At 41.7% G+C, this 24,393-nt stretch overlaps 1 protein-coding gene across 1 annotated transcript in view; it reads right to left on the bottom strand.

Moving 5' to 3' along the window:
* Positions 1-2,222: 2,222 nt before the first annotated feature.
* The window catches only part of pex14 (peroxisomal biogenesis factor 14), a 46,754-nt gene continuing 24,583 nt past the window's right edge, over positions 2,223-24,393 (bottom strand). The window contains exons 4-9 of the mRNA XM_086141404.1: positions 23,872-24,000; positions 17,309-17,394; positions 15,476-15,578; positions 10,789-10,886; positions 4,872-4,963; positions 2,223-3,279 (exon numbers count right to left, since the gene is read on the bottom strand). Coding sequence (XP_085997530.1) covers positions 2,829-3,279; positions 4,872-4,963; positions 10,789-10,886; positions 15,476-15,578; positions 17,309-17,394; positions 23,872-24,000 — 959 coding nt within the window. The 3' untranslated portion in view covers positions 2,223-2,828. The remainder of the gene's footprint in view (positions 3,280-4,871; positions 4,964-10,788; positions 10,887-15,475; positions 15,579-17,308; positions 17,395-23,871; positions 24,001-24,393) is intronic.

Raw genomic sequence — 24,393 nt, 5'->3', positions numbered from 1 at the left:
ATTCTTTTATAATCTGGTAACGTCTATGTTTGGGTGCTGCAGATTTTACTCCGATATCTCCTTGGCTTTAACAATTATATCCTTGAGTGGTTTGCGGAGTTGTTTGATGCGAGAATACAAATGTAGGTGCTCGTATTGTGAGGCTTTTAGATTTTGGCCGCCGTTGTCTTGTTCAGATTACAGATTGTGTTACCCCTCGTCTCCAATGAAGCCAGATTAGACTTAACTCTCGCAAACATACGGGAAAATCAGACCGCACCACTCGGAAGCTGCACAACTCTCCTCCGCAATCCCTGACCTTTGGTGGGGCGATTTCTCAATCTACATCGCTAATTAGAAGTCATTTAGGCACATCTTGTCTCGCCATTGTTGACGTCTCCGGATCCACTGGCTTCCTGGTTACCCCCATTTAACTGCTGGTAACGCCTATGCGACAGAAGGCTCGGTGGATTGGGAGCGATTGAGGAAAGCAACACAGAACATCTCAAGTACTTCTGACTGACCTGTATCTGGAGTGATGGGGTTAGTCAACATCATCTGTCAAGACACTAAACCATGTTGGATGACGCAGCGGAAGCTGCAACATGAATGACACGGGTCTCTTTCAGTAAAATATAGAGAACGTGTGAAAAAGCGTGAGAAAATTAGCATTTCACATCTGCGATTATACAGTAATAGTAGTCCTTTTTTTTGCCTCCGCTCTCCCTGTAACCATTTACTGAGCATCCGGGAAGAGTGTTGCAAAGATGATGAGTCTCTATCATCACTATCATCGATGGATTAAAAATAGAAAAAGGAAAAATGAACAAGAAGGTAGTCATATCACAACACATAAACAAAGCTCTACTTATTTGTTTCCTGGGGAATAATGAAAAGCTGAAGTGCTTTCACATGTGGTATGACAAAAAAAGGAAACACTTCTTTTTTAGGATCATTCTAATCCTGAACGGGGAGCGGTGATGTCGCCGACTATCGTTTTCAAACGCCGCAATCTTTGAAATTGACGTTCCATTGAAACAAAATCAAAATCTCAGATATTACAAAACTGTTTAACTCATTTAAAAAGACAACCTGAAAACCGTTTTTTTTTCAATTCTGAATTGCAATTATTAATCACGACATAAATCATAATATTAGTGGCATGGCATCTGTAGGATGTTTTTTACTACCATTTTAACTTTTAAGCAACTCTCACTAAATATGTCCGTGTGCAGTGAATAAGCAAATATTTGAATATGAATGCAAAGCAGGTGTTCTTTGAGGTCAACTTTATTTTTTTTTTAACTTCTTAATACAATTATGTACACCAATAACTAAGATTGCAAATGTACACACACATTCAGCAGGTTACAGGATGGGTTGGTTGCTGATTTGACATTAGCTTGAGAGCAAAAAAGGAAAAACAAAGCATCTTTTACTGAGCATAACAAATCCACAAACAAGCTGAGTAGATGTTTTAGAAAAAAAAAAATCACAGCTATTATATGGTATAACCTTTGGGAATTTTATTAACCATTAAAATTATCTACTGTAGGCTGTGTAACATAGCAAAGTGAACTTCCTCTCTAGCTTTTCTGTGTCGAGAGCCAAGTTACGAGACGAAAACGGCACGAACGCCGATATTCCCTCTTCTTGCGCACATACTTTTCTTGTCAGCTGGAGATAGAGTGAGTAATTCAATGAGTCAAATAATCATCTTTAACTTTCCTTTTCAATCATGGGACATTTTTAAGCTTTCTCCATCCACCCACACACCGTCTGCAGCAGTCCTTGATGCCTAACTGTAGCTTAATTACAAAATATCGGCACCGTTTTCAGTAAAGATTACTCACTGTAGGAGGCCCTATATAATTTGGACCGGAGGGTTTGTCACGGAAAACAATACAATGCAACTGGGCTCTCTGTATTAGATTTCCGCTTTTAGCCTCCTTGACATTTCAAGCTGCATGAACTAATACATCTGTTATTTGTTGATCATTTGATTATTAACATACTTCACAAACCAAATCAGCCCGCCCTGCTGGAGATGCAGATACAACACAGCAGACAGTCTGGGTTTTCTCGCCTGGCGTGCACGAGCACAAGCGCGCGAAAGACGCACGATTCAGCCCTCAGTGAAAAAGGGAAGCGGAGGAAAAAAACATTTATCTTCCTCTCCGTTGAGCGTATGAGCACTCTGACACAGGCGTGGAACAAAGCCAGTCATCACATTCTAATCTTGAATTTCAGGGCTTTTATTTCACCCAAATGCCACCCCTGCTGGCCTTGTGAATTATTGACGGAGCGACACCGATGAGAAAGGACACATAAAAGAGGCTAAAAGCTGCGGCCCTAGAAGAGCTTGTCCTTTTCTATCGCCGTCAAAAAAGGGACAAACTCTGCTAATGCTTCTCTGGAAGCGCACAGTAACTCTGAGACTGAAGTGCCGACATACGACTCCTGCTCTTCGGCTGCGCTCCCCGGAAGAGATATTCTGCTCGGCCATTCCTCTTTGGCCTGCATGAGCATTACTACTAGTATTAGGGCGTGTGGGTTCAAGTAAAAGGTCACCTACGGGTGGTACTGTGCACAGCCGTCAGGTCTGCTATAACTTTGCCTGACGTGTCATTAAGGTTGCATGGGGTGAAGGAAATCAGCTGGAAACACAGCTAATTTGTCCGTTTTTGTGTCTTCTCTCAGCAAAAGTGACAGCTCCCCGTGCTCGAGGTTACGACAGAAGAGCGGGGAAACAAACTGTGAAGAGGAGGAGAGCTGAAGGAGTGTCGGCGGGGGGTCCTCGGCGGACGAGCGGAGGAGAGATGTATCTGGAAGGGCTTTTCCGCGGCGGACTAATCCACCTCGCTTTCGTTGCTCGCGCCTTCGGGCCGCCTCAGCTTGTCCACCTGTTCATTAATCTGTCCGTCGCCGCCTCGACGATCCTCTGTCTGCATGCTTAAGCCCTCCTCCTCCTCCTCGCGGCTTACGTCCTCTTCCTCCTTCTTCTCTTCCTCCCCCTGCACTTCCATGCGTACCTGGTCTTTCAGGTCGGGTAGCGCCGAGCTGAGGCCCGCGGCACCGGGATCGCCGTTAAGAGCGCGGGCACCGTCGGGCCCCCCCAGTGCATCCTGGGGACTGAGGTGTCCATCTTTGATGGGGGAGGAATTGGCTGACTCGTTGCTGACGGGAGAGATGTCGCTGCTGCTGTGGTTGACGGACTGCGAACCGGACGCTGTGGGTGGCTTCAGGGGAATCTGCCATGAGGGGATCTTGGGAACGGAAGGAGTGGAAGGAAATTGTCTCCTGGAAAGACGATGGGAGAGAGAGACCCGGTGATCGACGGGGCCGAAAACGTGCAAAAACAATAAAAACATTTTCCGTCATCAATCGAAACGCAAACCCATCACAAATACGCACTGTGATAAGCGGGGAACATGTCTGGGAAACGGGTCTGAACCCCTCCAACTCAAAACTAAAAGGGAACTTATCAGTTGGGCTTTAGAGGAAGCGTCAGCTTTCCGTGTCCTAAAACCGTCTAATCTTTTTTTTTCCCGCGTGTTAACATTGCAGGGCGGTTTTGTCCATCAGTGCACCTTTCTTTTTTTTTTTTTTTTTCATTGATACGCAGTCCACGGAGCTCTCACGGCCACCGTCGAAAAAGAGCTTTATTGTTATGTACTTATCTGTAATTGGGCATTTTGCAACCACAAATTATACAGATAACTAAGTCAATGAGAATGATTCCTTAACACTATACATTTTAGCATTCAGTAGCGCGCTGGGGATGCGGTATAATTCTCAAGGTTCCAACAGAGAAAATGGCCCCCCTACCACATACAGCCAGATGTTCATCCCACCTGGTAAAGATGGTCTAAGTAATTGCATCAACTGGCAGCTTTTACGATCAAAAAGGCAGACTTGAATTATAATGCGATCAGTACTTCTAGGCAGTTAAGAGAACACTCTGGGGATGATTCGGAGTATTTTATGAAGATGGGGACAGCAAAGAAGGATAATGCAGAGCCTCTAGTTTGTGATTTAAGCTTTAGCCAGTAAAATTCAGGATGAGAGCCTGAATGAATATAAAAGAGCAAATAACAAACGGATTATTACTGATTAGAATATCTGTGGGGGAAACAAACATGCCGAACCAGACAGCTGCGAGGCAATTTTCGTCCTTGCTGGTCTTCTGATGTACATTCTTACTTCAAGCTTCATTATAGACACCGATATGTAATCATGCATGCTAATGGGCCCGACTGGACAGGATTGAAGAACAAATAACGGAAGAATGAGAGGATGCACAATCAGACCAGATGCTTCATAACCTTAAAAGGCCAGGTACAGATTTCATCCAGACATCAGATAACATCAATATCTAATCATGAATCTTCTGATTATAGTTTTGTATACTTACCCATTATTTTAAAAATTTAGATGCGCGTTGATGCAGGTAAGCCTGTGTGTGTGTGTCTGCGATCATTTTCTCGATCAACCAAAATTGTTTGCAGGAAAATATATGGCATAAACAACAAATAAAAGCTATCTTGCGGAATCGATGAACTTGGCCGATGGACCTTATTCAGATATGTTGGTGATTCTGTGTCTTTAACCAAAGGTTGGTTAACAACTATCCCTGAACCACATCTATAAACGTGCACATTGTACTAAAACAATCATTTGTCATTTAGTTTCTTACACTCTGACTGTAAGAAACTACAGTGACGGGAAGGAACGTACCTCACAGCAGAGGTCCAATTTGGTTAATGTTAATGGATGAATGAACTGCATTTATAAAATCAAAATTGTCTGACAATACAATCCCTTCTACCTTTCAACAAACACAAACACTCACGCTTAGGTGAGGGGTCCGGGGACCGAAATAACTTTGTTACCTGCTGAGCAGTAAGCCCTTCAAAGAGGCTATCTCCGATTTCAGCTCTCCGACTGTTTGGCCGTCCAGGATGCGCGTGGTTGCGGACGATGCCTACGGGAAAATTTGAGACAAATGCACGACTGTCACTGACGCACATTGAACGCACTGTTCAGGTGCCATGGGTCAATGCACGTCTGTTAACGGCCCTTCCATCCGGCACAGTATTTTATTTAAAAAAAAAACAAAAAAACCTTTGTTGGAAAAAAAGCATAGGGGCTATGCAGTGTAAACAAATACGGCAAATGCTAAAAGCCGGGCATTGTTGTGTCGTCAGGTCATCCTTCACCTTGACAACCTCGCAACTGCCAACTACTGGATAGGACAAACATTCCAACTACAGTCAACTTTATTGCCCCCAGGGCTTAGAAAATCCAGGGAGTGTGAATCATGCTGTTTTTACATAATTTTCCATACTATCTAGAAAAGGTTAGGCTGGTGTCCGGTGTTTTGGATAATGACTTGATCTTGAACAATGGCCACATTCATGACGGCAGACCATAGCTTAGCACTTTGTTTTGTTCTTTTTGTGTTTTATCAAAGGCGCGTGTTATCACACAAACTGGTGCAGCATGAAATGCTACAGGGGATAATGGCAAACTATTTGAATGACAAATTGCTGGCTAAAATCAGTCTGTCAGCAGTTTTTGGGGAAAGCCAGGACCTTGACAGAGAGACTGTTAAAATGGTGAGTTTTGTCAAATGCTTTGAAAAAATGTTTACAGCAATTCAGTGCAGTAGTAAAAAAAAAACAAAACAACTCTAATTGCTGTAAAAATCTTCTTGTTTTTTAGTGCCTTTTAAAATAAATGATAGCGTTAATAACTATTAGGGAGAAAAAAATCTTGGTCCAATCTGCTCGCACAGACAAACACATGCAGTGGTGAGAAACAGTGAATTATATTTTGGTCCAAGCACCCTATTAATGAGGTGATAATGTTCCTCAGCAGGAACCCCATCGGTTAAGTTCAGGTCTCTCAGTCAACTGTTGGACGATTGGCCCTGGCGGACGTACAAAGAACAATTTCTCGTGTAAAATAAACCGGTTGACTCATCGTTGGCCCGTTCATTTTTTACAAGCATGAGCTATTTGTTTTTATGGCTTTTCCTAACATCAATGACTTTTTTTTCAGACTCTGATCACATTTTACTGTTTTATATTGGGACTCTTCGCGGAGAGGCGCAACATGAGATGAACAATCGGGAGCGGACGTCACTAAATAATCACGAGCCAAAATAGTTGCAAATTAGTAATGCAGATAACAGCTCCCCATTCTTGGTCTATTCTATCAGAAATAAAATGACTATGTGTAAGAAGAGTAAGATAGCTTCCTTATTGAGACCTCCGGCAGGGAGGGGGAGAGACAAGGGAAAAAGTGGACTGAAACTGTAATTAAGACTCTCGTGATACACCAAACGAAAGGCTGTTAGGAAGTGTGGACCCCCTATCGAGGAGAGAGGCATAACTTCGACTCTTTCGCTTCTAATTAAATCTAACAGAAATTAATTGAATCACATCTGAAAGGGATCAGACTCATTTACAGTGGAAGGAGGAGGCAGAGGAGGAGAGGCAAAGGAATACAGAAAAGTAGGCAAGGAGGTAAGAAGTTTTTTTTTTTTTTTTCCCCTTCCGTTATCTGCTCCTAAACCTCGCTGATAAGGAGCCGTGTCTGAGAGTTGTTGCAGTGGAGGCCTGCTGAAGACACTCTTATTAGAGCCGTCACCTCATTAGAACCATCTTAATCCTTTGCCTCCCCAAGGCATTTCTATAATAAGGCTGGATTCTGCTTCTCTCTCATTTTATATTGAAAAAAATTAATTGCTGTATGGGCTGAGCTAAAGACTTTCTAGGCACCAAATCAACTCCCAGAGAAAGCCGACTGCTCCGAATGACTAAAATGATGATTTCTTCACACTTATTTCACATTAGAACATTTTTCGCTAGAATCGTTCCCTGCTACGTATATGTTATCTGCGGACAGCCCTGTTATTTATCTCACATCAAGGCTTGTCACATAACACCACCTCTGACATATGTCTTATTAAGTCTGAAGAAACCTAATTAAATGTCGAGCCAGGACTGAATTTCATCTTTGAGATACGTTATGCCGTGAATGCGGACACATTGTGCAAGACTCTTGTGTTAAGTGCACCAGGTACTTGTGCGCAGGCTGAGTGGCGAGGTATCAATGACCCGATTGTTAGAAAGTATGTTGAAGCTGGAGGGCTGACACGTATCCACATATCTAAGACGACCACACAAGAGCATGAAAAAATAATGTCTCAAACAAATGCCGTTTCATATGTTTTAACATCCGAAACTTTTTTAGCAACATTAATTTCAAGAATATAATTACTGAGATCCCTCCAGACTTCCTGAAAGTTTAATTCCAACATTCTTTTGTTAAATATATGTGTTGTAATTGAAAGAGGGGTGTGTGTTTAAAATATGTGCTGATATGTTTTTTGTTAAGTAATTTCTACTGCATGTAACCAGAAATATTGTGAGTTTTTATTCCCGTGTTCTTTATCTCATACCTACTTGAATATACACCTCTAACAAATCAAAATTCAGATTTCATTGCATCAAAAGCTTTAAATCACATTGATGGGTTTTCTATACCTTGGCTCGTGATCAGTGAGGGATTTGAATGAGGCCTTTCTTATCTACAGACAAGATAATAAAGATCTTAAAATAATTTCTATGTTCATGTTACAGACTAGAAAAACTCACACAGAGAAGCTTTTTCTCACTCCTCATCGTAATACCATGTTTTATCGCAAATCTCAAATCAACCGCTCAACAAATGTGCCAGTCAGATGATTTGTGTGATTACTCTTAAGGGGGCATTATGTAAAATTATGGGAGGTCTGCCGTAATTGATTGTGCACAGGTAGCAGGTCTGCAAGGTGAAATGGAGAATTTATGCTGAATTGCAAAGCCTTTATGTACAAACAAACATCCAACAGGCAAATGAACCAACCATCCATAACGAAGCCGTGTAAAAGACTCAGCCTTATTTAATCTCGACACTGACAAATCATGTTTGTACTAGAAAACTGTAAATGGAGACGATTTTCTTCAAAGTTGTTTAAAAGCCTTATATTCTATTGAGTATGATAGGCCTCAATTTACTTTGGCTGGTTAAAGGTTTGAAGCTAAGTAAAAAAAAAAAAATACATCCATAAATAAATAATATGCACTTATTGGTTATTTAACAGGCACACTGAGATGATGACAAAATGTATCTGAGTGGGCTACACTGGGGAGGTAAAATAGATCCTCATATCCTCTCATTTGTATAAGTTGGAGCTCACCAAAAATGTCAGACATTAAAATGACCGTAGCCACTGTCCTCAAGTAGATTTTAAACACCGTAATCCTCGGGGGGGAATGTATCGCTGGCCTTTTTAACAACAGCATTACATTTATCTAGGTGTAACTAATACATAGGCAAGTGAGTGTAGATTACAAGAAATAGGAGGAAAAAAAAACAACTCGGCAGCACATCTGGCTAAATGAAGATAAACGCCCCTGGTCCATTAGCATCGAGATAAGATCTTTAACAAGCCTTGTTTAAGAGTGTCTGAAGGCAAATTAATTCACACTTTCTGTGCCGGCAGACAGTGTGTTTTCATGTAACGCATGTATATTTATGACGGAATTAGTTTCAAAAGGAAGTCCCCAGAGGAGTGTTTTTGAGTGGAAACACTGGTACAGTGCAATTGATTTCACTCTATTTATGCTCTTCCCCACTGGCAGTTCGTCTCAAGCAAGTAAGGAGGAGGTTTCTAATCTTCTATGTAGTATCCACTAATAAAGAGAACGATCAGTGTGTTGAGACAGCGGGGCAAACACAGTTAACAGGCAGATTTGTAATGATAATGGAGCAGGAATAGACTTGGCTGTTTAACATAAGGATGAATCATCCCGAGGCAAATCTCCCCCGTGAATTCAATCTTTAACATAACTCCAAGAGCAGGACGCCGGGCATCCCAGATATTAGTTAAATACACAGAAAGTGTCCAAAGCTATGAGCCTGGAAATGTGCAACATCAGCACATGCTGACCCTGTGTGTGTGTGTGTGTGTGTGTGTGTGTGTGTGTGTGTGTGTGTGTGTGCGTGCGTGTGGACATGAGTCACTATTCCATAATGAGGTCCCCAGTTTATCATGACCATACGCACCCCGCAACTGAGCGGTTTCCAAACTACAAGAAATGTTTACTTAGCAGCTGAGGAAACCAGAATCTCCATGTGTTTTGGGTTAAAGGCACATTTCCGTGTTGAGAGGTATAATTGCGAAGCGTGGCGCACTTTGAGCGGTGTGGCAAGGCAAACCCCGAAAGCCACAAACGGTGAATGATAAGTAGCTCGTCAGCTCCAACATGTGTTTCTCATCAAACGTCCCGGACTTGAAAACAATTTCCCAATTTCCCCCACGGCCAGAGACAACAAGAGGGCCTTGTGCCGACTCACAGGGAAAATTTAAGATCAACACTATAACTATAAAGTAGAGTTTATGATTTTTTTAATGGGTGGTTTGATGTGAAATATACTTTTTATACACTGCTGCTCTCCAACAAGGCACTCATAGCAAATGAAGTAGTGACTTTTTAATCCAATCTAGGATTTGGAAATGACAAACGAAAAGAAGAAATCATCCCTTGTTCCTCCTTCCTGTGCAAAACAGTCAGTGGTGGAATTTTGCAGGGCGAAAGAGAGGCAAGTTTTTCTGGTTGTTTTTTCCCCTCTGCATCGTTTTGTTTTCTTGTTTTTTGTTTTTTTTTTCCTTTTTCTGATCTTTAAGAAAGCTGGTAAATGGGCGATTCACAGGCCAGGCAATTACTCATTAGATTGTTTGTGGCTTTTAACAAAATGAGCTCGAATTAAATCGAGCTTTTGGTCAAAGCTGATAATGTTCACACATTTGGGAAACCACTGAAACGATGTGACTGAATACTAAACAACACAAGTGAACTAAGAGTCATCAGTTCTTGATTAATCTCCTCCAGGAAAGACATTCATATTTTTCTTCCTTGTTTGAGCCGAAGCAGATGTGTCCACATATGTTTTCCTGCGATAACCAGATGCTACAGTGAAACACCCATGCGCTTTAACAAGCTGTGGACATAAAACATTGTCTAAGATTGTCACTTCCGGGGCACTTTTTTAGAGCCCCAGAACCATAAAGCGAATTATGAGCGCTGTTATAAAAAGCAAGCAACATTTCATCCCTGCACATAAGTTTTAGGAAGAATGGCTCAGTCCTATTCACCTAAACACTAAAATCCTGGGATTATGAACGCCGTCTATAAAAATCAAGGCGAAGAGGAATGACAATATGGTTTAACATTATGGTCCTATAATGAGATGCACCGTACTTTTTGCAGCTTGTGATCCAATGATATACAGTATAATAAGCCTGTCTATCTGCAGCTGTTATGGCCCAGGATAGTTTTAGTACACAGAGGCCTCAAGAAAACCTGTTCTTTCTCCTCATCAGTCTAAATATCCACATACATATCGGTTACATCTTACGATAAGATCATCTTATGTTACAATGCAATTTTTGTCGACAGCTGTTATTTCGGGTAGAGGGGCACAAAAAGACAAATCACATCTTAGAAATGTAACAGACTGTCCGTAACCATTTTTTGGCAAAATGCAGAAGCTCTTGAGAGTCATTTAATTTTTTTCTGTGGTTTTACAGAAAAAAATCAGATGAATGTACGCTATCATAAAAATGTAAAATTATGACTTTGCAAGACAGATCAAAATTCATAAGAAAGTATAAATCGGTGTGAGGCCCCTGGAAAATTTCCACCCTGCTGCTGATAGGAAGAGTGGGTGGCAGGTTGATGATGTGACAGTAGCTACCTCTGCTGCAGCGAGTTCCTGAGAAAGCTCCTGGATTTTCTGCTGCTGCTGGATCAGGAGCTCTTGGAGGGAAACCAGGGTCTGCTGCAAACTGCTGACTAGGGAGAGACATAGCATCACAGACAGTAAATTTAAGCGCACTCCAAACAATTAAAAAATAGACAGCAAGGGGTTGTGATGACATAGTCTTGGTGTCAAAAAACTTAAAGGGTTCATCCCTTAACGCAAAGATGAAGATCAATCATGTATCAATGACCAAAGCTGTCCTCCAAGAACAGTAATCAATGTCAATCGCCAGTAACTTTAGTCACAGCTTTTTGGTCCGAGGCTCAAGGGGTAGCGAGCGAGGAGTTGGGCGGGTGGGGGCACATAGGATGGAGATATTAATCTCTCGTGTCTGAACTTAAATCAAATAACAGTCTCTAACCTTCCATTATCCACCCAGACGCTGCCTTCTAATGCATCTTAAATCCTCAAACGATCAACAAAGGAAAAAACAAGGCTCTCATTTGGGAGGAGACTGCCAGACAAAATGTCCCCCCTAATCCTAATAAATATTGTTCTTTTTCCATTGACTTTGAAGATTGAATTAGTTCAAGTGTTGGTGTTGGATGAGGGTGTATGATTTCAAATAACACCAGGCACAGTTTGTTGCCCCCTGCTTCCAGTCACGCGTGTATTACCAAACAATGCATTAAGTTTCCCCGAGCTGATTACATTACAGAAAACCAATAAACATTCATATAAATCATGGGCGTGTAAAGTGTTAAATCAAGCCTAATAGGATTAACATCAACAGTTATTGTGGCGGTCCACTGCTGGGGTTGTCAGGCCAATGGTTAAAAGCTTGAGCTGCAGCCGGCTGGATGGGATGCGAAAAAAAAAAACAAAAAAAAAAAAAACCCAAAACCCTCCCATCATGTTAACCCAGGCACGGACAAAAGACAGACCACGGCTGGGTTTCTTTTGAAAAAGCCACACAGACAAAATATTTGATCTTTCAAAGAAGCTAATATCATGCAGCGACACCTGTGTTTAAGTGGGTTGGGTTATATCAATATAGGTGGGGTGCTGGGATGTTTGATCTTTTCGTGCGAGCTTAGGTCTACAAAATGAGAGTCTGAGAGGGTCACTGGGTAAACTGGAAAAAGTATCGTAAAAAACAATTTGAGTTTGTTATTTGGGGCGTCATCACGAGCGTGACAAACCTCTGAAATAGTGATTCCATAATACAGAGACGCCAAGACTGTCCCTTCTTAAAAAGGTGTCACTTTGACAGGGTGAGCTCACTAAACCAGAAGCCGCCCTATTAGTCTCTAATTCCAACTCACCGCAAAATCACTTGTCCAGATGTGTGGGCGAAGCTGCCAGCATGTAAGGCTGTGCCTCCTGAATTACCATTGGCACTACTTGTCTTTTTTTTTTTAGCCGCTTTGGCCGAGCAACTCATAGGTCCGGGTCTTTTCATGTCTCTCCACAAAGTTGACTCCTTTGTACTGTTCAGACACTTGACAAAAATGCACAACTTCTTATCCCCAATTATCACAGATATGTAGCCAAGAATAATTAAGTCAATGATCTGGCCAGGCATGAATCAGAGGCAGGGAGGAAGTAGCTGTGATGCCAGTGTGTGTTTGTGCGTGTGAGTGTGTGTGTAAAAAGAGAGCGAGAGAGAGAGAGAGAGAGACAACGAGAAAGAATAGGAGACAAGATGATATGTGAGGCTTGCAGCTGCTGCGAGAAGGCTGCACATTGTGTATTCAGTAAATTATTCAGTAAATACCTCGATATAATGTACACTACATATGTCCGTGCCTGTCTATGTCTTAATGGCCAGCTGGTCACCAATATGGCACCCAGCGACGAAGAGTGCCCAAACAGCCGCACAATTCCATTACAGCATGGGTGCACTGAAGTAGGTCCAAGATCCATTCATTAATTGTCTGTGTGAAGTTGTAGGCAAATCATAATGGGAGTCAAGCCCCCTACTCTCATGCTGGGGCTAGCGAGAGAAACTAATGTAGTCCCCTATTCAAAAGGATACATCACCTCATTGCACCCAGTGCTAGAGAAATACATGAACTTTAACAAAAGAGGGTTCAAGCAATTGGCAGCAGAAAGGTAGCTGGTTGCGAAGAGAAAGAGAGAGAGAGAGGAAGACAAAGGGGAAAGAAAGGAGAGAAATCTGTGTAATTGCAACCCCTCTCCCCGACTGTTAACTACAACAGTCATTAAAGACAATAGCCTCTTGGCCACTGCAGTTAAAGCAAATTAGTTCTCATGTTGGCTGAAGAAAAGACCAATGCTATATATTTTTTTCAAACCAAAGACTAATTTTCTTGCTAAATAAACACAACTTACGATGTAGAATCTTTTTGTTTTAGGAACAACACAATTTGTCTGTGAGCCAATAATCTACAGATGATAAGTAGAGCATGAATAGGAGTTGAAGGTATCAAAGGAAGTGTGTTTGCATGGTCAGGGAAAAAAAATTGCGGTAACAAAAACATATTTGTTAATCAGATTCAGGGTGGTGCACCTTGCATGCAGTCTCACGCTATTGGTGTCCTCCACCTAAGTTACACGGACAGAAGACAATTGGTTTTGTGTGACAGGATAAGCTATATTTTCATCTTCAGTAAAGCGCACCAAGACAAGGGCTGTTAACCCAAACTATCATTTATATTAAATTTGAAGATATGGGAGAAAAAAAAAAAATCAACAGCAATGTTTGGATTTAAACTGACAAATGAACAATTATATTCCAAGTGTTGTTTCCTGCAGTTACATTTGTATCTCTCCTCTATGTCTCTTTGCTGCTCCAAACCCAGATGAAAGATTGTTACCTTTTTATTTTCTTCCCCACCTGAAAGACAGACATTGCTCTGGCAATTGTTTTGTTCATACACACACTTTTTATTTGGCAGTCTAAGGGGAGTAGATACAGACAGCTGTTGTGCCCTTTTTTTACATTTTGGGAGGAATTAATTTCATTAAAATACTCATTTTGATTTAATATTACTCATTCATAACCATTAAAGTCAACCATTCTGCCAAGTGAAGCGATATTTCATTGAACCTCTGCTATCTTGTGAAAATTTCTTGAAGCCCTATTGTTGAACAATAGTGACCTGCTTTTTTCTCGCGTAAATTCAGGTGCAGTATCATTCTATGTAATGCTTGAAAATAAATACACTCGATAAGACATACTAAATATATCGACCGGCTGTTTACAAGGAAAATTTCCAATATACTTTTTGGACATGTGTTTGAGATTAGGTCAGATTCTTTGCCTTGAGAACCCCCTTGTCTGTCCCAATCAATATATGACCAACTGGACGAGTTCAAGTTTTCTTTTACGCTTTGGATCCTGCAAACCGTGCCCAGATATACTCAAAGTTGCTATGAATACAAAGCAAGCCACTGCCATTTACCCTGTAAGGAGCAGCTTTGATGCCATTACCAATGAAAAATTGTTCAGTCGGGGCATGTTTGCAAACACATACTAGTTGCCATTGCCTCAGTGGAAACTTTTTTTTCTGAATCTGCTAAGCAGTCAGCTATGAATGACTGGGACATTGCATTTCCTTTTAAAGATGAACAAAAAGCAACATTCAGATGTGCTTGCTGTATTTCTGATGAGAAGCACAATGCACTACATGACATGTTGTTTAATCCTGAATAGTTGTGGGTTTAGCTAATAGTATCCAGAAGAGTGTTTGTTTTATCATGCTTTTTGAGCGGCGATTGTGACTGATTTACTTTTTACTCTTGAAATTTGAAGAAATCCCTCGAAGAGTTGCCCTTGGGACTCTGATCTTTGCACTTGCCGAAAAGACATCACCACTTTATCCCCTATTCATTGAGATAGTGGAATGCAATCCAAAAACATATTGCATTCCACCACAGCTGTCACCTCAACGGTGGTATTTAACAATAACAATATTTTTGGGGTGCCCTTTTTCTGCCTTCTCACTTATCTCAAATGACTATTTGAATATTTTGTGCGAAAACACGTCTGCTTATCACCACTGCTAACAAGAGCAAAGTTTCTCAGAGTGCCTCCCTTATTTACGCCACCCTGGATTTTTAATTATACTAATGAAGAGCAAGGGAAGCGTCTCTCTCTACATGTCTGACAGCCAAGTTGAGATTCTTCACCTGTCCAACATGGGAGCTGCACCTGTCACCATGTACTTAATCACACTAGGCCCAGTGCTGAGCCCAGATGCCACTGTGCCACACTTTGTAGATCCTACAAATTATACACACTTGCATGTGCACACACAGACAACATGTGCACATGCAAAATTAAAATGAACTTTCTTGCCACCTACGGGGAAGAGGGTGGATGATGATGATGGCGGTGGAGATTCGGATGGTTGTGAGGTTGATGCATGGGGGAGAGAAACAGGAGAAGGATGGAAGGGAGGAGGTGAGAGAGGATGGGTTGGGGGGAGAAAAGTTGTCATTTCCCAACTCCTCATTAATATTCTGAGGTTAAGAGCTTTTCAGCGAAACGTAATTAATTGAGCCGGAGCCTGACAGTAAACAAGCAATTTCAAATTAAAGCGAAATGACAGCGCCGTCATTTGTTAAAAATGTGTGGGGCCCCCCCGATTTTGGAGACAGATAAATGAGGGAAAATGTTGAGGAGGGAGAAAGTGATGAAGATATTAATCTTCACCTGTCTGTGTCAGCGTGCCACTCATTGCTGCAATGTTGCTTTCCATTCTCTGCAGATGTTTCTTGTCCTCTTGGCTCCCCGTAATGAGGGGAAGGATGCATTTCTGCAATTAAAAACACGGCAAAATATTACAGTCGTCTCTGGTGGCCGGGGACAGAGAGATGAGGAAAAGAAGGGGCCACCTAGATGTGGCAGCGGAGGGTAAATGTCATTGGTTCATAAGACTACTGGTGATCATGTAAACAATCAGATTAAGTGTTTACAGAATTAGGCGATGTCCAAAAATGAATTTCAATAATTCTGATAACTAATAAATACAATTGAATTTTAAGTTACATATCAAGCATAAATGTATGAAATGTTGCAGCTCCTCAGGATGGAGGATTTGCCATTTTAACATCTTTGGTTTTCAGACTCTTAGACAAACAAAACAATCTATGTTCATACAATTCTACGGGGCTTTGTAAAAAAAAAATCTTCCCAGCGCATAAAGAATAGACAACAACAAACACATGAATAAACATAAAAGAAAAAATGATAAATGTCTGACAAACATATAGGGACACACAAATAAGGGTGTTTGCCATTTATTGTATGTCTTCATCTTTCTTAACGTCACTACGAGGGACTGCAAAGTCCATGTGATGAGACTGATTAAAAAATTCAAATGTGATTCTGTTTTCATGTTAAAAAAAGAATCTCTCCGTTTTATCTCTCAAAGCCAGTTTGTGGCCCGTTGCCATCGAGCCAGGTTTTCTCTCCAACTCATGTGGCAACAAGCCACACCAGCGCGTGTAATAAACACTTTTTGAAGAAAAAAAAAAATAGATGAGTGTCAACATGTGGTAATTAATAAAGGGGTTGCTGGGACTGAGGTGTTTACAAGGTGCACAATAACATAAATAAAGTACGGGCAGAAGCCTGGACATATGGTGCGACTGGCGCTCCGCTCTAGTGACATGACAGCAACCTGTGCTGTCCCACCAGGGAATCCCATCTCCCAAGTGGCCAGGCTTGGAAAACCCTTGTTCATGTATGAAACCATTATTTAGTTTCATAAGCTAAAGACCGCAAGGGCAGATTAATAAGGTACAAAATACCCTGAAAGTGCATGTGCAGCCTTATGAAAGCTGTGTAAAGAAGGATTGAATCATAAGATGTAACAGGATCTAAAGAGAAGCCAATATGTCAGATAAGGTTGAGTAGGCATATGCCTGTACTCCCTTTCACTCTCTTGCACAGAGAAAACGGCCTGTCATCTAGGCCAAGAGCTACTGCTAAAGCTCCTGTCCTCGTCTAAAATGAGAGTAATGGCTTCCACATGCCACTCAGACTGCTACTAACAACCACTATGGGATTAATGTCACTGGGGAGAAGGGGCCTCATGAGCTCATGTTCAAGGGTTGCTAAGCCTGATAAAAACCAGGGTGATTATTTTTAGGTAGAAGGACGTAAAAAATGGTTGTCTGCTGCGTTGGCAACTATATATTTTAAAGGGAAAAAACACATATTTGGAAAGAGGCGGAACCAAGAAATTTAAAAAAGAAGTTCAAATGAGATCATGTTTGATGTGATACAGGGTAGCTTTAATAGCAAGACCAGAGCAACGCTACATACTGCAGAGGCGCTTTCTATTCTAGCAACCTAATTCATCATAAAATGATGTACTTGTTAAGCCCACCAATTTATACGCAGTATCAAGGAGAGGCTGTCGTGACTGATTTGAGCATGCAAAATATTATACAAAACAGATATTTCAAAAACGCATTAATCATGAAAATGAAGACAACTGGGGGAAACTGCCAAAAAGGCAAGAACGTAACTGTAGTGTACCTTGTATAGTTGATGGAAGCCGAAGGCAATGCCCGCCATAAATATGGTAAGGGCACCATAGTCTCTCCATCTGTAGCCTGCTGGTCCTGGAGGGGGGGTAAAAAAATAAATAAATGATTGCAGAGCTAACTGCAGAAACAAAGATTTAAAGTTTTCACCATTAAGCACCATAACTTGAGAACGTAACCTGACAGGTGGTAATTCTACATTCTGGCAGATAATTTGTTAAGGATTCTTTTTTTGACCACGATTTTATTTTTCAGCCACAAAACACACCACTCAACTGTTTCACAGGGTTAGCAAAAGTTATCCTGAAAGTTAAGCTTTGTTTTATTTTGCTGTATCAGGAGAGATCATTAAATACAACCGAACATTAACGAAAGTAAAAGTGTATATTACCATTGGATGAATACGCAGGATAAACACTGTCAACATACTAGACCAAACATGCCAAAATTGAACAATAACAAGACAGACACACAATGGAAGACAAGCACATAGACATTTTGGAGATGTTCTCATGGTGGGTTGTGATTAAGAAATTTTTGCCAGATGAACCCTCATGTATTAAGTGATCTGCTGCGCATTGGTAATAAATTACATGACATCAGAATAGTTTTGAATCAGTCAGTACAGATTTATGACCTCAAAAGAAAACTTGAATTTTTTCTTCAAGTTATACTTGGTGTCAAAGTGTGAATCGATTTTACTTTTAAATCATCAAACAAAACAAAAAATGTACAGTAAAGTACGTTTTTTATAGTGCTACAACTTACTGTAAATCCCCCTCTGTGAGCTGCCGCCTCACCGTGGTGGAGGGGTTTGCGTGTCCCAGTGATCCTGGGAACTATGTTGTCAGGGGCTTTATGCCCCTGCAAGGGTCACCCAAGGCGAACAGGTCCCAGCTGAGGGACCAGACAAAGTGTGGCTCAGAAGACCCTCATGAAGACAACCAACATTGGACCTTGTTTTCCCTTTACATGGGTCACCGCTCCACCCCCCCAGGGGGTGCCAGGGACGGGGGCAGGGCTCGATGGTGTGGGCCTGTTGGCCAGGCCTTCACCCATGGGGCTAAGCCTGAAGGAACGACATGGGTCCCTCTTCCCCTGGGCTCACCACTCACAGGAATGGCCAAGGGGGTCAGGTGACGTATGAGCTGGGCGGCAGCTGGAGCAAGGGACAATGGCGGTCTGATCCTCAGCTGCAGAAACTGGCTTTAGGAACGTGGAATGGCGAGGTTGTAAGTCGGACCCGTTGCCGGTAGGAGTTGGACTCCGCCAGGACTGCCCTTTGTCACTGATTCTGTTCATAAATTTTATGGACAGAATTTCTAGGCACAGCCAGGGCGCTGAGAGGATCAGTCTGGTGGCCACAGGATCAAGTCTCTGCTTTTTGCAGATGATGTGGTTCTGTTGGCTCCATCAGGCCATGATCTCCAGCTCTCATTGGAGCGGATAGCAGCCGAGTGTGAAGTGACTGGGATGAGGATCAGCAGCTCCAAATCCGATGACATGGTGCTTAACCGGAAACGGGTGGAATGCCCACTCTGGGTCGGGGAAGAGGTCCTGTCACATGTGGAGGACTTCAAGTATCTCAGGGTCTTGTTCACAAGTGAGCGAAGGATGGAGAGGGAGATCAACAGGCAGATCTCTGCGGCTGTGGGTGACCCGAAAGAACACGATTGCAGATACAAGTGGCCGAAATGAGTTACCTCAGCAGGGTGGCCGGACTCCCCCTTAGAGATAGGGTGAGAAGTTTGGTCAACCGGGAGGAGCTCGGCGTATAGTCACTGCTCCTCCGCATGGAAAGGAGTCAAATGAGGTGGCCTGGGCATCTTGTCAGGATACTTCCTGGACGCCTCCCGGGGGAGAAATTCCGGGCATTTCCATCTGGGAAAAGACCAGAGGGAGGACCCAGGATACACTGGAGAGACTAAATCTCCAAGTGGGCCTGGGAATGCTTTGGGGTCCCCCCTGAGGAGCTGGACCATGTGGCGGGGGAGAGGGAGGTCTGGGCTGCACTGCTTCGGCTGCTGCCCCCACAAACCGATTTCGAATAAGCGGGGAAAATGGATGGATGGATGGATGGATGGATGGATGGATGGATGGATGGATGGATGGATGGAACATAAATCCCACCGTAAATCCCATCATAAGATTACAGTTGCGCAAGTGTGTCCTGGAGTGTGGGTCCTGGAACAGATCCCTTTTGAACTCCATTGCAAGTTTTGTTAAGAGCCTGTTAGTAATGTTAGACATTCACATACAGAGTAGATTATCTAGGCATAGTTATGGTAATCTTGGGAGAAGTTCAAGACAGATAAAAGACAAATAAGTGCATTTTAGAGAGCCAATAATGCAATCCCCAACAGTACCTCACTTGCCCTGCAAAGACTGTATTTTGTCCAGTCTTTAAGGCATTTAAGAATGGGTATGCTCATCTGAAAGATATTGGTATCAGTGGATAATTTGAGTAATTTTTTTAATAAGTGTACTCTTCTCTAGCAAGAATGAGTTCAGCTTGTATCCGGGAAAAAAATATGCAACCCTGGTAAAAAGGGTTTGCCGAAGGGTTTAGCCAATTCACCTCAATCTTGCAATAGGGTATCTTTGTTTGGTTTGTTTTTTTTACTGACAACATAATGTGGTGTTCCCTTTTGCAACATTATTAAAGCTGAATGATATATGTAATGTTTGTGTACAGGGTAAAAAGGTTTGCATATGCAATTTATCTGCCTACCTTAACACCTTTCAAAAAAAGAAAAAAAATAGCCCTCATAGTAGCTTTTAAAAAATGTAAAAAAATCAGGGTTGGTTAATGGGCAGTGGTGTGTCTCGTGTTCCAACACATAAAAACACTGGCAATGAGTGTGTCAAATGTCTTTGCTAAATGTGCTTTTAAATGCCCAATGATGAGGCTTAATATCTCTGATCAGTGATTTGCTTGATGGCCATCTTGCTGGTCTCATTTCCCCAAGTTCAGCCATTAATATGACGAATTTCTTCAAATCAATCTTGAAGCTTGTTTATTCCATTTCCATAAATTTCACTGATAAAGCAGTGAAGAAGTAAAACCCTTAAAGGTAAAAAGAACCTTTGAGGTGCAAGACCTTAAACGGAAACAACTGCATTCCAGGTACGAGTTAGAGGACCCTTTTACTTGACAGGGAGTGGCTGATATAATCCAGTTCTCCCTTTTTTATAGACATGATATTCTTGTATGCCTGAGAACTTGTTCAGATTATCATAGAAAGTTAATTCCTTGTTGCCATGTATTTAAGTTTTTTTGGTTTAAGTGTGGTTGCAGATCTTATTTGTTTGATACGTTATTGTTTCATCAAAGAGAGCTCCACCTGAGGGGACTAACTAGCATAAGTATGTTTGTCTCAAACAAGAATATGTTGTTAAAAAAGGTTGAAAAGTTCTCATTTTTTTTTAAATTGCAACTTATAACACATATTTTAACCTACAGGTGCAGCCATTGTTTTACGAGTGCAAGGCATGCTGGGTTGATGACATAAACTGGTTGCATTGTGATTTGGCTTTCCGCTAGCGTGAACTTTTGCAGGATATGGAACAGACTATATGGTAGTAATGACACATTATGCTTCTTTTGGGTGAAATTTCCAGTCCAAGGGAAACATGTGATGTTAGTCTACACAGCTTTCCAAGAGAGAAGAAGATTGCTCGTGCACATACACAACTTCCTAACTTCTCTGGATGCAATTGATGCATTTTGCCGACCTAAGCTGCTGAAAGAGCTCACGGATGCTGCTAGTTTTAAACACAGACTAAAGCCAAATGCCGTGCCTACAGTTATGTTTCACAAGCATATAAAAGGTCCTCAGGAAACGAGTGACGTCCGCGCGAAGAAATGCCACTGGCAGACGCTGGATGTTCTCCTGCGAGTATGTCAACAATCTACCACTGCAGAGGTTCCATCTGATGACACAAGACCAAGCACCGACATGATCACGGAGGACGCTGATGACGAGTCATCTGGTCCATCAACACAGCGGCCCGTAAGTCTACAGTAAACAGCTGATGAAAAAAAGTAGAGCTCCTTACAACAGACTCTCCCTCATTTTGACTTCTGTCTTCGGCGTTCTACTCCAACCTCAGGTCTCTCTCGGGTTCAAATTAAAAGGATAGCACAGGTGACATGTTTTGGAACCGTAGGCTAAAATTAATGGGACAGAACCCAATGCAACCACATGACGTCACTCCCCAGACAGCATTGCGACATAAACAACATTGGCAGCTTTCATGTGAAAGGCTTTTTGCAATTGTATCTAAACTAAGTTATTTAGAGAGATTTTAGTATTGTATTTATGCGCCTGCTACAAATCTTGATCAAATAGCAACATAATTGGTAACTGGGGATCCCTTCAATATTTTGGATCAAATTAAAGTGTGTCTTTGATGGAGAAAAAATGTTCAAGTTGTCTGAGGCTTGTCAGTTACACTGACTTAAAGATAGATTTAGGAAACAAAATATTGGAACAACCAATATGGCACATATTAAGACAGACATGATTAGATGGAGACAAAACACGCACACACACACACTCTGCAACATATATATAAAACAATAGACATGCCCCTACAGATGCACACATGAGCACCAATCAAAAACACCGGGCAAACCGTCCTTTCTTTTTCTTTTTTCAATGTTTTATGGATACCATGACACCCTATCCATCCAAAGACCATAATTTCATCTATTTGACCATCTTTTTAATAGAAAATATCATCTAGTGTAAAATAAGTATACAAGTCTGTGTATAAAGAAAACCTTCATAATCTTGCTATATGAAGGATGACTAAATTTAAGGTGTGGCCTCAAACTAATGGACTATATACACTTTAAACAGCTAAAACAGAAAAATAGTAACTGAGTCAAGTGTGTGTTTGTGTTGAGACGCTGCTGACTGTTTTGCTGAGTGACAGATAAGGTGAAAGCTTGTTATTGTGTAGCCTGTCATAAGGGTAGGCCAACTGTCTGTCAAGGTGGAAATTTCCCACAGAAGCGAGGCATTCAGCTGAAAATGTCACTTAACAACAAAAAGATCATCAGAATATAAGAGCTGTTTTTCTGGCGCGGCTCTGAAGGGGGAAAACATGTAGCTTACAAAGCTGCACCAATGAAATTATATAACAGGTCCGACTTAACCTGCTTGAATGGAAATGATGTATTTTTACTGGCTCGACTGAAACTTTATTGATGTTGACTTACCAGTTACGTGATTTGACATGCAAATCAAAAGAGAACAACGCATTCAGACTGAACTACACAGTGTATTTTCAAGGTGAATGTTATTTTATTCTCTTTACACAAGGCCATGTTTCATCGCTACTGCAGCATTCAGGGTTAAACCTATAACCTTTCCTATCGAAAATGTTGAATCATTCCCCAACATCCATATGGTAACCACATAAATTTGGGTCTTCATCAACATTATGGCTGCAATAGAATGTCACCTATCCCCGAATACTGTGCTTCTGAAAGGCCTGGGAGTCCTTGGTAAGGGTGGTTGACCCTGAGTAAGACTCACTGCATCACTTGGGGTCTTCACTTGCTGCCCTCCCTTTTAGGACCTTTCATTCTTTTCCTGTCTCTTCCTTTTTTTCCTTGCACTTCCATTCAGCCATCTTCCTTTTTTTATTTGGTCACTTAAGCTATGGATCTGTGGTCTCCATCCCCCGTTTTTCCAATCTCCTCTCAAATTTATTGGGTTCAGTGGAGGCCTTCCTGTCCTTCTACCGTGTGGAAATAGAGATCAGAGTATCCATTACTTCGACAGAGATGGATGCGGGTCCCCGTGCACCGTCCCTATAACAAGGACATCAAAGGGAGGTAGCCCCCTCTTTTCGGCATGACCCCCCATACAAGACTCCCCGCTCTCACCTCATTATGCAGCTCCCTTATAGCCGTTTTGATATAAAACCCCCACTATGGACAGAGAGCCACGAGTCTCCCTAACTACATGGCCATCCCATCAACATCACTTTCATTACAAAACATGAGATGCCGGGGGAGTCAAGGACAGTGTGGTAATAAATGAGGGTGGAATACATCTGGAATCATTGTCATATGGGTTAAGCATTACGTGGACTTCATTCTGCATTGGTAAATCAGTGGACAGCACTCATAACCTCATAAGGTAATAAAGATACAGGATATGTTGTGGGGTTCTGCCAGAGTGGAACCACTCGAAACAGAATGGTAAGGGAGACTTCATGTGCTTGTCCTATGTAATGCTATATTCCTTGTGTCTGTGACCACAATCAAGGCAAATGCTGTTTGGCATATAATACTACTGTGCTATTGTGTAAAGATCTTTGTATTTGGGATCATGAATAATGCAGTTAAGTGGGTGTACGTTACATAAAAAGAAGGAACACCTCTCATATCAAATCTGCTTTGGATAAAGATCTATAAATGAAACGGACTATAAAACAAAAAAAAAAAATCCAAGAAAGAACCCCCATACCGTCACTGTCAAAGATAAAACAAAGCAAAGAAAAAAAAAAAGAAAGAAAGAAAAAGAAATGCGCACTCACTGTGTGGTATGGTAGCCAGATGATGTGCATTAGGTGAATGAGGGGATCCTACAGGGGTCAGGGGCAGGACTTCTACTTCTACGCTGCCGGAGCGCTGGATGGCCAACTCTACCTCTGCATTTGTCAGCCCTGGAATCAAGAGACAAACCTTTATGAACATCGGTAAGGGTTGTTGAGACATTGGAAAAACACCAAAAGATTCCTTGTCTATCATTACGAACTGTGAAGCACTTCCGAAGCTCCCCACAAGTCATTCAGGAAGACTTTAAGGAAGTACGTTAAATCTTTATTCAATTTTGCCAAGCCTTTTTAAAAATGTATTTTCATTTCATAATTCCGAAATTCCATCGAGAGCCTCTGATTCAGGGACATCCATCAAGGCAGATAGTGCACTGAGGTTCACTCAATGAAATCTGAAACTCTGCAAGCCTATTAACTGCCACCAAAGGCACAGAAAATAAGTCTGTCCACTTCTCCAGTTAGATTTCCCATGTGTAGATTTCATACACCCCTGACAGTTAA

The sequence above is a fragment of the Fistularia commersonii genome, chromosome 34 (assembly GCF_037954325.1).
Source record: "Fistularia commersonii isolate RoL2024-O1a breed Wild chromosome 34, RoL_Fcom_v1.0, whole genome shotgun sequence".
Lineage (NCBI taxonomy): Eukaryota > Metazoa > Chordata > Actinopteri > Syngnathiformes > Fistulariidae > Fistularia > Fistularia commersonii.
This window is presented reverse-complemented; position numbering and strand designations above follow the sequence as displayed.